General features: G+C 62.1%; 1 protein-coding gene across 1 annotated transcript; it reads left to right on the top strand.

Moving 5' to 3' along the window:
• Positions 1-682: 682 nt before the first annotated feature.
• On the top strand, positions 683-5,336 carry C26H2orf68 (chromosome 26 C2orf68 homolog). Its single transcript, XM_078850663.1, has 4 exons — positions 683-850; positions 2,143-2,258; positions 3,114-3,259; positions 4,152-5,336. Exons 1-4 carry the CDS (start codon positions 735-737, stop codon positions 4,272-4,274), a joined length of 501 nt encoding a protein of 166 aa, XP_078706789.1. The 5' UTR covers positions 683-734; the 3' UTR covers positions 4,275-5,336.
• The last annotated feature ends 6,202 nt before the right edge of the window (positions 5,337-11,538 follow it).

Below are 11,538 nucleotides of genomic sequence, written 5' to 3'. Positions count from 1 at the left end.
CCGGGGCCCGGGTACAGGGCGGCGCTGGGTAGGGGGCAGTGGAAAGGGGACCAGGGCTCGGTGTGGGCGGCAGGGGGCTGAACGCGCACGAAGGGGCCCGGGGCCCGGGTACAGGGCGGCGCTGGGTAGGGGGCAGTGGAAAGGGGACCAGCGCTCGGTGTGGGCGGCGGGGGGCTGAACGCGCACGAAGGGGCCCGGGGCCCGGGTACAGGGCGGCGCTGGGTAGGGGGCAGTGGAAAGGGGACCAGGGCTCGGTGTAGGCGGCGGGGGGCTGAACGCGCACGAAGGGGCCCGGGGCCCGGGTACAGGGCGGCGCTGGGTAGGGGGCAGTGGAAAGGGGACCAGCGCTCGGTGTGGGCGGCGGGGGGCTGAACGCGCACGAAGGGGCCCGGGGCCCGGGTACAGGGCGGCGCTGGGTAGGGGGCAGTGGAAAGGGGACCAGGGCTCGGTGTGGGCGGCGGGGGGCTGAACGCGCACGAAGGGGCCCGGGTACAGGGCGGCGCTGGGCAGGGGCGTGGGGCACACGCGGGGTGCAGCGGAGGCTGAGCGGTCTCCGCTCCAGGGGGTGCAGGGGGCGCCCCTGGGCGATTGGGGGGGAGACGCGGGGCTGGTCCCGGGGCGGGGGCCGGGGCCGGGGCCGTCTCCCGCGGCTGCCCGCGCTCGGCCGGGCGGGGCCGGGGGCGGTCTCAGGGCCCGGCGCCGCCGCTCTCCGGCGCTGGGCGAGGCGGGGGCCGATGGACGCGGGGCCGGAGGCGGAGCGGGGCCCGGCCTGGGGCGGCTGCCGGCCGGGGGGGCGGCTCGACATGAGCCACGGCTTCGTGCGGCACATCCGGCGGAACCAGATCGCCAGGTACCGGCCCGGACCCCCGGGCCCGGATCTCCCCGCCCCGGGACCGGCCCTGGACCCCGCCCCCCCCCGAACCGGACCCCGCCCCCCGAGCTCCCCAGGACCGGACCGGACCCTGTCCCCGCCCCGGGACCGGCCCTGCACCCCGCCCCCCCGAACTCCCCGGGACCGGACCCCGGATCTCCCGGGAGCGGACCGGACCCTGTCCCTGCCCCGGGACCGGCCCTGGACCCCGCCCCCCCGAAACCGGACCCCGCCCCCCGAGCTCCCCAGGACCGGACCGGACCCTGTCCCCGCCCCGGGACCGGCCCTGCACCCCGCCCCCCCGAACTCCCCGCGACCGGACCCCGGATCTCCCGGGAGCGGACCGGACCCTGCCCTCGCCCCGGAACCGGACCTGGACCCCGCCCCCCCGAGCTCCCCGGGACCGGACCCCGCCCCCCCGAGCTCCCCGGGACCGGACCCCGGATCTCCCGGGACCGGATCCTGACCCCGCTCCACCGAACTCCCCGAGACTGGACCCCGGATCCCTCGGCACCCGACCCTGCTCTCCGGGACCGGAGCCCGCCCACCTGGTACCTGAACTTGGCCCAGACCCCGCCCCCCTCCAAGTGCAGGATCCTGGGCGCGGACACGCCCCCAAGTACCTGACCCCGGCCCCCCACCCCCACTCGGCTGGGACTCCTGGTCCTTGCCCCCAGAGAACCCCCCACCCACCCACATGGGAGCTCCCAGCCCTGCAGACCCCCCCGCACCTCCGGCTGGGTGCCCCCCAGCCCTGCCTGTATAAGGCCGGAAAGGGCTGGGGGAGCTGGACCCTCACTGGGTGCAGAGCTGGGAGACCCTGGCTGTGGGGGTCGGAGTTTGACGCCTCCCAGGTCATGCCTGCCCCTCCCTGGGCACATTTTGGGTTACTGGCATGGCATCTATGTGCCTGCCAGTTCTCTGTTCAGCGGTGGAGTCTCGGGGGACGGGGGGGATGGCAACTGCTAACGCAAACAGCAAGTGGGATGCCTCTCTCCAGCCAGGCCAAAAGGGTAGATGCCTATCCCCCACTCCCCTCTGCAGACCCTATAAGGGGGGCCACTGGAGAACAGGGTAAGATGGGGAAGGTAACACCCCCAGCCCCACCGCACCAGCCCCTCGCCCTGCCACCAGACCTATGCGAACCCACCCCATGTGCACCCCCTAGGCTTGACGAATCAATGGCATCTCCAGGCAGGCCTGTCCCGGCTCCCAGCCCCGCCAGCCCCATCCCCAGCCGCAGCCCCAGGCCTCACTCTCCTCCCCATCAGGGACGACTACGACCGGGAGATGAAGCAGGCCAAGGAGAAGGTGAAGAAGAGGCACACGCCAACCCCGCCCCGGCCCAGGAAACCTGACCAGCAGGTGTACCGCCCCTGCCGGAGAAGTGAGCACGGCCGGTGCCCTGCCCTCTGCGCTCCCACTGGGGAGCGGACGTGGCACGTGTCCAGCAGAGCGGGGGTGCCCCGCCTCAGCTGGTGTTGGCGGGGGCCGCCGGGCGTTGTTAGCTCCCGCGCTGATCCAAGTCACTGAGTTTGGTGGAGGCGAGTCCAGGCTCCCCCCAGCACCGCGTCTGCGCCTTTGGTGCGATGGGCGTCCGTTCCAAGGGGCGGCTGGCTGACCAGCCAGAGTTGGGCCGTGGCCAGGCCGAGGGATCAGGTTGGGACCGGCCTGGCCAGCCCTTTCCTTGGTCACTGGCAGCACCACAGAGCAAGGGTTTAACCACGCGGTCCCTTCGCCCGGAGCCTTGGGTCCAAATCTCAGTGACGGTCGCCCGCGGGACCTGGCTCTGGGCCTCCTAGCTGGTGCCCATCGCAGTCCAAAGATGATCACAACTGGCCACTTCTGCTTAGCAGGATTCTGAGGGGCTGTGGGTCGGGAGTGAGGGGCACCGGCAGAGCTGGTGGGGAGCCCAGGGCTGGGCTAACAGGGGGCTGCGGGTCAGGATTGAGGGGGACCAGCAGGGCTGTGTGATGGGGAGCCCAGGGCTGAGCTAGCAGGGGGCTGTGGGTCCGGAGTGAGGGGCACAGGGAGAGCTGGGGGGAGCCCAGGGTTGGGCTAGCAGGGGGCTGCGGGTCGGGAGTGAGGGGCGTTAGACCAAGACCCCTTAAATCTGACAGATACCTGGTGCCAGGTTCAGGGACTCCATTTCCAGACTGCTGTGCCCGGGCCCTGTGTTCTCTGGGTGGGTGCAGGCACCATCTGGCCACACTCTCCTAATCAGCTTCCTTTTGCTCCCCAGGTCGAGTGGACCCAGCCTGCGGCCTGGAGTATGAGGGGTCTAGCGAGAGCAGCTCCAGCACCGAGCCAGATCCCCGCAGCACAGAGCTCTTCTGCCTGGAGTATGAGGCTGACAGCGGCGAGGTCACCTCGGTCATTGTACACCAGGTGGGTGCCTGGCACACCAGGCGGGGGTGGGAGCTAGTAGGGAGCTGACCCCAATGACTGAGCGAGGTGTTAGGGGGCTGCAAGGAGCAGGGTGTGGAGCTCGGCGGGGGGCGCCGTGCTGTGGGGGGGGGCTCAGTGGGGGGCCCCGTGGTGTGGGGAGCAGGGGGGCTCGACAGGGGGTGCCGTGCTGTGGGGAGAGGGGCGGGGGCTTGGTGTGGGGTGCCGTGCTGTGGGGGGGGCTCAGTGGGGGGCCCCGTGGTGTGGGGAGCGGGGGGGCTCAACAGGGGGTGCCGTGCTGTGGGGAGAGGGGAGGGCGCTCCGCCTGGGGCACTGTGATGTGGAGAGTGGGGGGGGGCTCAGCAGGGGGTGCCATGGGGAGTGGGGCGGGGGGCTCAGCAGGGGGTGCCATGATGTGGAGAGCAGGGTAGGGGGCTCAGCAGGGGGCGCTGTCACAGGGTAGGGGGCTCAGCAAGGGGCGCTGTCACAGGGTAGGGGGCTCAGCAAGGGGGCGCACCCAGTGTTCTGTGCGGTCCCTCCATCCTGTTGGTGTCTCCCCATCTCTTGTGCTCTCCCCTTGCTCCCCCGACTCTCCAGGGGCAGAAGGCACCAGCCGATCCCTCTCCCTTCACATGCCAGCTGCCGGCCCAGCAGCCCTCCCCTCCCACAAACGGGCCTGGACCCGCAGACCCCATGGCAGAGGCTGCAGCCAGCACAGAGTGACGGAGAATTGTCCAGCTGGGGCGTGCTGGGGCCCTGGCACATGCTGCCCGGGGTGGTGCAGGGAGCTGGCATTCAGCTGATTGCTCCACTGGGACGGAGGGCTGGGCGCATCCGGGAGCTGGGTGGCAGGAGTTTCCGGAGCTGACCGCGGGCCCTGCCCCTCTTGCTGCAGGATGACAGCCCCGAGGAGGTGACGGAGAAGGTCTGTGCCCAGAGCCCGCTGGAGCCGCCCCTGCATGAGGCCCTGAGGCAGCGGGTGCAGGAGGAGCTGCGGAAGCGGCGGGCGAAGCGCTGAGGCCCCGTGGCGGCCGTGCTGGACGGGGAGCCGGGCGCACGTGGGGAGCTGCGGCACCTTGGCTGGTGGGAGCTGGAGGCTCTGGCCCCAGGGAGCAAGGACCCGGCTACCCCAAGCTCTGATAGACTTGCGGAGCGGGTTTGTTCCCTACCGCTTCCAGCCACCCCCAGCAGCCAGGGCCCAGCACTGGTGCCCCCCGGAGGAGCTGGCTGCTAGGTAGGGGATCCTGAGCTGGGCGGCCTGGGGGCTCCTGGGAACTGGGGCAGATGAAGCCCTGGGCACAGCCTGGCGGGAGGAGCCTCGCCCAGCCTCGTAATGCCTGGAGGGTGCACTTGGTGCTGACAGGCCCCATGAAGCCACTCTGCCCCCAGGGTCCTCCAGCCTCCCTTCCCCCAAGTTCCCCTGCTCCCCCTCCTCTCAGGCTCCCCCCACACCCAGCCCCCCAGCCCCCAGGGTCGCGCAGCGCCCAGTCCCCCTGGCTCCCCCATCAACCTGTTCCCTGATTTCCATGCCCCCAGGGTCCCCCATCCCCGTTTCCCCAACTCCCAGCCCCTGGGGTCCCCTCTCCTCCGTTCTGTGGGTGGCTGAGCTGCTCAATTCCTGGGGGGCTCACACCCAGGCAGACTGTTGTTTAAGGGAGCTCTGTGGCTGGTTGAAGGTGCCAGGCTGTTGGCCAGCAAACAGCACAGGACCTGGCAGCTGGGGCCGTGGCCGGAGGACACCGGGATTGGTCTGGTCCCTGAGAGGTTGCCACGGGCCCCATGCCCCCACCCAGGCAGGAATGTGCCACTGAGCCCTTTAGGGGACGCCCTGTGTCCTGGGTGGGGGAACCGGCTGAACCCCATTGGATCTGCCCTACATGCATGGTGGAACCGCCCCCTCGGAGCCGGGCTGCGTCCGGCATCTCAATTCTAGTGCCTGTTGGCCCCAGGGGCGCTGGAGAAATGAATGAGCCCCGTGCTCCAGTGCCATGGCCGGCCAGGCCTGCCCCAGGGAGCTCTCGGCACCGGGACCGCAGGGCCCTGTGCTCACAGCACCAATAAACACGCTGACAAAACAGAACCAGGGTGTGTAGTAACGAGCATTCCTGTGCGACCCCTGTCTGGATGGGGATCACTGGGGCCGCGCTCTGGGGGTGTTCTAGCCCCCAGCCCCCTTAGTCTCCCAGGCTGCTGGTCCTTGTCCATTTCAGGGGTGGGGCGAGGATAAGTCAAGTCTTATCAGCCTGGCCCAGCTCACCCAGCAGAGCTACGAATGGGTCCAGCTCTCCTGAGCACCAGCATGGTGCCGTCACTGCTATGCCATGCTGCCCCCCATCCAACTGCTGCCATGGGCCAGCAGCTCTTCCTTCCCCCCGGGGTCTGGAGAGGCTTCGGCTGCCGTCCCGCCCCTTGATTTGTTGGGGAAACTGAGGCGCAAAAAGCAGAAATGACTCGGGTGAGCTCAGGCAGCCAGTCAGCAGCAGAGCTGGGAACGGAACCCAGGAGTCCGGCTTCCCTGTCCTACGCACTGACCACTGAGCAATAAGAGCAGAAGGCAGCTCTTGTACTGCCCAGTCCCTGCTGGTGTTAGGTCGCCCCCTCCCCCAGGTCTCTCCACGCCAAATCAGGCCCTTGTAGGACCAGCTCGCCCCCTGCGCTCACTCCCGGGTCACGTCGGGTCATCTCCCCTGGGGGCAGAGAGGTGAGGCCACCTGAGGGAGGGTATAATTCCCACTAGGGCCTGCTCTGGGGCAGGGCAACCCGTCCGCTTCTCTGGCACATCGCGGTTTGGGGGGCAGTGATCAGTTTTCACCAAGCCCAGAGCTCGCGTGAGCCCAAAGGAGAAGATTCTCGCCCCCGAGGTGGGTTGGTAGATGGGCCTGCGGGAGAGCTGTGCCCTTTAAATGGAGCGAAACCATTGGGATTCCCAGTGGATTGGGAACCGGTTCAAGCTGACATGCAATCAGTGTGTCCTCATGGGGGTGATGCTGGTTTCACTAAACTGGCACAAATCGTGGGTGGGGGGGCTGCCTTTCCATTGTGTGGAGTCCCAGGTCCTGTCATAATCCAGATACTCACTCAATCCCGCAAACCTTTCTGGGCCTGGGTCACTTTCAGAGCGTGCTCATGTCTAGCTACGCACAGAATGACTGTGCCACTGAGCTCTGCAGCCGTAGATCTCAAAGCGCTTGCAATGGGCACCATGGCTACCCCCATTTTACCAATGAGGAAACAGGCACGGGAAGGGAAAGTCCAAGGGTCACCCAGCAAACCAGTGGTCTAGCCACCTGGCTTTCCTGAAATTAAAGGGAAGAGAATAGTCACCTTTCCTGCAATGGGATTGGGCCACGCAGCCATTTGCACACAACGGTTGCACGGCCAAATACTTGTCCTTCTGCCACGTTCTCGCAGTGATGGGGGTCTGCGGGGGGGTGGGAGCTCTGGGAGGCACACCATTTTTGCACAGAAAGGTGGTCTTTGGGTGTCTGTTTACCATTCAGAGTTTACAGCCGCAGTGTCCGAGCCGGACCCTGCCTGCTGGCTGTATTCCTGCGGCATCTCAGTCTTTGTTCTGAACCACCAAGGGAATGTCCAGCCCATGGGATAGTGAAGAAACCCCTGAAAACGTGCCCTGTGAGATAGCACTGCCTGCCTGAGTCTGCAGAGAGCCTGCAGCAAGGGCTTGGAGAGCTGCGAACACGGCACTGATCCCAGTGAAGTGTTGACTCCAAAGCCCGTTGATGGCACTTTCAGTGTCTGTATTCGGTGTCCCATTGCGGATTCTTTGAGCAGCTGGAATGGGGGTGGAGCGCTCTCCCGGGTGGCGACGGCTGACGGGAAGAACGGGAAAGATGCCCAGTGCCAAGGGAGTGGGGGGGAGAAATGGGGCAGGGGCAGGGCTGGTCTCCAGGGAAGCAGAGGCTCCCATCAGGCCACGCTGGATGCGAAAAGAAGGGCCTGGGAATAACGACGAGAGTTGCTACCTGCAGGCCACGTTCTCCCCCTGTCTCTGTGCAGCTCCCCTTGGTGTCAGTGGCGGCTCCGAGGGAGCCAGGGTGTCCTGGGGCCATGGCCAGGCCACGGAACGTAGCATCCAACCATGTTCACCAAATGAGCTTGTCAGCAGGGGTTTGTAACAAGCCTTCACCCGTTGCTGCCCCCAAACACTGCTGTGAATCCAGGGCTCTAGACCACCACCAAGCGCATGGTGCATAGCCGGCTGGGCCCCAGGGGTTTGGTCATCCGGAGCAGCCGTGGGTTAACATAAGAATGGCCAGACTGGGTCAGACCAAAGGTCCATCCAGCCCAGTATCCTGTCTACCGACAGTGGCCAATGCCAGGTGCCCCAGAGGGAGTGAACCTAACCCGTAATGATCAAGTGATCTCTCTCCTGCCTGCCATCTCCTGACAAACAGAGGCTAGGGACACCATTCCTTACCCATCCTGGCTAATAGCCATTAATGGACTTAACCTCCATGAATTTATCCAGTTCTCTTTTAAATCCTGTTATAGTCCTATCCTTGACAACCTCCTCAGGCAAGGAGTTCCACAGGTTGATTGTGCGCTGAGTGAAGAAGAACTTCCTTTTGTTTGTTTTAAACCTGCTACCCATTAATTTCATTTGGTGACCCCTAGTTCTCTCAGATGGGTTTGGAGATCAGTTATTTGCCTGTTATCCCCTGTGCCTGCAGGCATGTGGCAAGCTAGGGGAAGGACCCAACTGTCCTGGGCCCTCTTACCTGTGAGAAGCACTCTCCTGTTTCACAACCCTGGAGCCACAAGGCCTCTAGCCACAGCTCGGGTCCAGGGGGAGCGACCCCCCTCTAGGCAGCCTGTCTCAGCCCTGCTCGGGGGGATGCGCTCTAGGGAGCGGAGGGGATTCAGCCGATGGCCTTCCTGCTGGGACTAGCAAGGAGCGGTGACCGGTGCCGAGAGGGCTGGGTTTGTCCTGTGGACACCTGCCCTGCTACGACCTGCACTGAGTCCCTTCAGGCTTCCTTTACAGCAGTGGGCAGCATAAGCCAGATTTGAACCCAAGGGAGAGGGGATCTGAGTGTAGGGCAGAGCATGACTCCCACCACTGGGAGTCTGCAGTGCCTGCCAGCCAGAGATCCCCAGCCACTCCATGCGGGAGCGACCTAGCTGCCCAGTGGCGCAGGGCAGTGTCCTCTCCTCCAGGCTACAGATGGGGAAACTGAGGCACAGAGTGGGGAACTGGTGTGTTGAAGGTCAGTGGCAGAGATGGGGCTAGACCCCAGGAGCCCTGAGTCCCTGCCCCTCTGCTCCAGCCCAGGGACACGCTTACTCCTGTAGCTGCTTCGAGCTCCGACCTGATGAATTCCCATTTCACTCCCCCCATATGCACCCAGTCTGCTGTCAGCAAAGTCCCCGCCCTGCTCCTTGCTGCTCTCATTCACCCTGCACCCCAGGCAGCAGCGCGGCCCGGAAACCGACAGCCACCTGCGCTGCCCCCTGCTGGTCCCTACCAGGAACCTGGGCTTCATCATGCACCTAATTGCCTAGGCAGGCAGGCAGCCCGGGAGCTGCAGAGCAGGTGCTGACAGCAACCCACAGAGCTGTCAGGAAGGGCCTCACAACACCGGGGCCTGGAGTTGGAAGCAGCCAGTGAGGAACAGGTCTTGGGTTGTCAAATCCATGGTCTCCCATCCCAGGGCCTGGGACAGCCAGGGTAGGAGCGATTTTGGGAATAACCAGGGGACTTGTTTATAACCTCCCAGGCTCGGCTCTGGCGTATCTCCCCCTTCCCGCTGGCTGGGATGCTGGGGTTCCCAGGGGGATGTGGGGAACCGACAGTGCAGTCTTGGCTGCTGTCTTGGAGGCCCGTGCCCAGGTACCCTGGCCAATTGATGGGGGGCCCAAAGACATGGGCACCCCCATGCCGCGATGTGCTCCGCCTGGCCACCCAGCGCTCCTGCTGGGGGGCAGGGGAAGCCCCCACTTCCCAACCTCATTTCCCCAGCAGGAGCGTGGGGGGGGGCCCACTTGCTTTGGTCCAGAGCCCCACAAAAGCTTAACCCGCCTTTGCTTGGAGGCATGGGGTCAGTGCTGGCAGGGTCCTGGAGGGCAGAAAGGGTGAGTTGCAGGCCACAGGCTTCTCCAGACCTAGGGAAGACCCGAAAGCAACCAGTGCCCCACTGACACTGTTAGGGGGCTTATTCCCTCACTCTCCCACTTCCCTGGTCCTTCTCACATGAACAGAGAACGACAACACCCGAAGTCCAAAGGTGCAAACAATTCAGTGTTCATTGGGGTGAACTTCCAGCAAGCTTCAATCCAAGTTCCTTTTTCCTTATTTTCAAATCCCAGTTTACTTCCTGTTTGCCCCTAATTTATAGAGTAATATTCTTAGCTATACCTTCACCAATCATTCTACTGAATGGTTACCTAACCAATCCTAACATATTGTAACATGATTAGCTAACCAATTACATCCCACCACCTTAATTAGTTTACACCCAGCAAAATTAATTATTCAGCAGACAGGAACAATCACAGAACCAGACAGATCATGCAAATAAACAATAGCAAAGTGAGAACTATAATTACAAAACAATACAGAAGTGAGGATTTCACAACTACATCTATAAAGACATGACCAGCTGTGTCTACCGATAAGTGAGGTCGTACCAGACAGAAAACTATCAACCTAAATTTCCTTTTACATCTTCTAGGCTCGTCCCTTTCTCTGGAGGTGATCGATCGGATCACCTTCCTGACAGCCCCCGATTGACTGGTTTGCAATGTGAGGAGGTGACCGGTCGCTTCCCAGCGCATGGCTGCCTCTGCTGCTTAGCCAAAGGCCTTAGCCTACGCACAGGGCCTCCGACTGTCACGGTGCAAGAAGGCCCTTACGCAGATTCTTTCTTGTATACCTCTATTACTAGGTAAATGATAAACATAGACCTACATTTTTAGAGTACAGGCCTTTACAGGCAGGCCTGAATATCTAGATCCTAACACTCCACCCTTTTTTTTTTCTTTTTTTCTTTTGGGATCCTCCTGCCCAGGTATCCCTGGAAAAGCATAGGACGTATGGCGACACATTTCCTGATAGGGCCAGGCCTCAAGCTGGAAGGTGTCGATCCTCCATCTGTCCCACTGCCCCTTGTGTCGTACCGTGCCCTGCACCTTCTCTCGTACGGGCATACCACACCTATTCCAATTAGTGTTCCAGACTTGCCAGTGTAGTGGCCCGAGAAGGTTGGGTCCGGGCTGTCTAGTACACTGGGGGCGGAGGGCTTACTACATTACTTATAGGTTATAATTAGTGGCTGTTCTCTAGGGGGTTGTGCCCCCCTTGATCATTTCCATATGCAACGTAACACACCAGTTAATACACCAGCTGCCATGATAATCCACAGCAACCCCGAGAGTCCTGACCACTGCAGTATGGTCCGACATCCTGGCCACCACCAAAAACACTGCTTCTCCTCCTTCGATAGGGTTAAAATTTTGTCAGCGCCATCCTGTATTGTAAGTGCGTCCAGCTGTTGGCTCTTGCAGCAAGTTGCTCTTATAATCTTTGTGTACCTTTGTCCATATTGTGTGTCCATTGAATATCCACAGTGGAGTTTGGTATTGTCCAAACCAATTCAACTACTTGGTACGGCATGGGGTAGTAGGTGCTGGGTCAATTGTTTACAACGATTAGGTCCACTGATCCACTGGTGCACCCTAGGCCAGGTGGCAGTGTATAGAAGTTCATAATTTGGTCATACACTGGAAGGATTTTGCCTCCCAGTGTTATATTGCAGGATTGCATACATTCCCAACAGAATACACCCTACCCCATGTACATTTCCCCAAAATGCCCCCCCTTTGCAATAGGCCATTGATCCTGCTCCTCCATAGTCATAGAAGAGGGGCACATCCATATTCCTCCTCTGGATATGCAACTGCTTAATGTGATGACAGTCCAATTTACCCCACTGCACCCTCCCCCCCCCACCTATTTGCTAGTGGCTCCCAACGCGCTCTCCCTTCCCTAGTTACTCCCATAGGATTCAAGGGAATCACCTTATTTGCATTTCCTTCTCAAGGTATCATAGTAACAATTACACAAGAACTGTCCCCACAGGTCGGGGATGTTATTTTCCAGGTAGATGGGTATGTTTTTGCAATTGTGAATAAATATGGGCTAGCCTCCCGATTTAATACTGAAGGCCATTGTTCTGACCAAGCGTCTCTCATAATAGCCATCAACATTATTAACTGAGCATTTTGAGTACCTACACACACTTCTCCCCATGTTAGCCTTCTGA

This window comes from Lepidochelys kempii, chromosome 26 (genome assembly GCF_965140285.1).
Source record: "Lepidochelys kempii isolate rLepKem1 chromosome 26, rLepKem1.hap1, whole genome shotgun sequence".
Classification (NCBI taxonomy): Eukaryota; Metazoa; Chordata; order Testudines; family Cheloniidae; genus Lepidochelys; species Lepidochelys kempii.
The sequence above is the reverse complement of the archived record's forward strand: the minus strand, read 5'-3'. Positions and strand labels throughout refer to the sequence as shown.

What these genes read in the sequence shown, in the direction of transcription:
- C26H2orf68 (XM_078850663.1), top strand. Translation starts at nt 735, where the DNA reads ATGGACGCGGGGCCGGAGGCGGAGCGGGGCCCGGCCTGGGGCGGCTGC. An exon ending in GTACCGCCCCTGCCGGAGAA is followed by an intron (nt 2,259 to 3,113) that starts GTGAGCACGGCC and finishes TTTGCTCCCCAG; the next exon opens with GTCGAGTGGACCCAGCCTGC. An exon ending in CCTCGGTCATTGTACACCAG is followed by an intron (nt 3,260 to 4,151) that starts GTGGGTGCCTGG and finishes CTCTTGCTGCAG; the next exon opens with GATGACAGCCCCGAGGAGGT.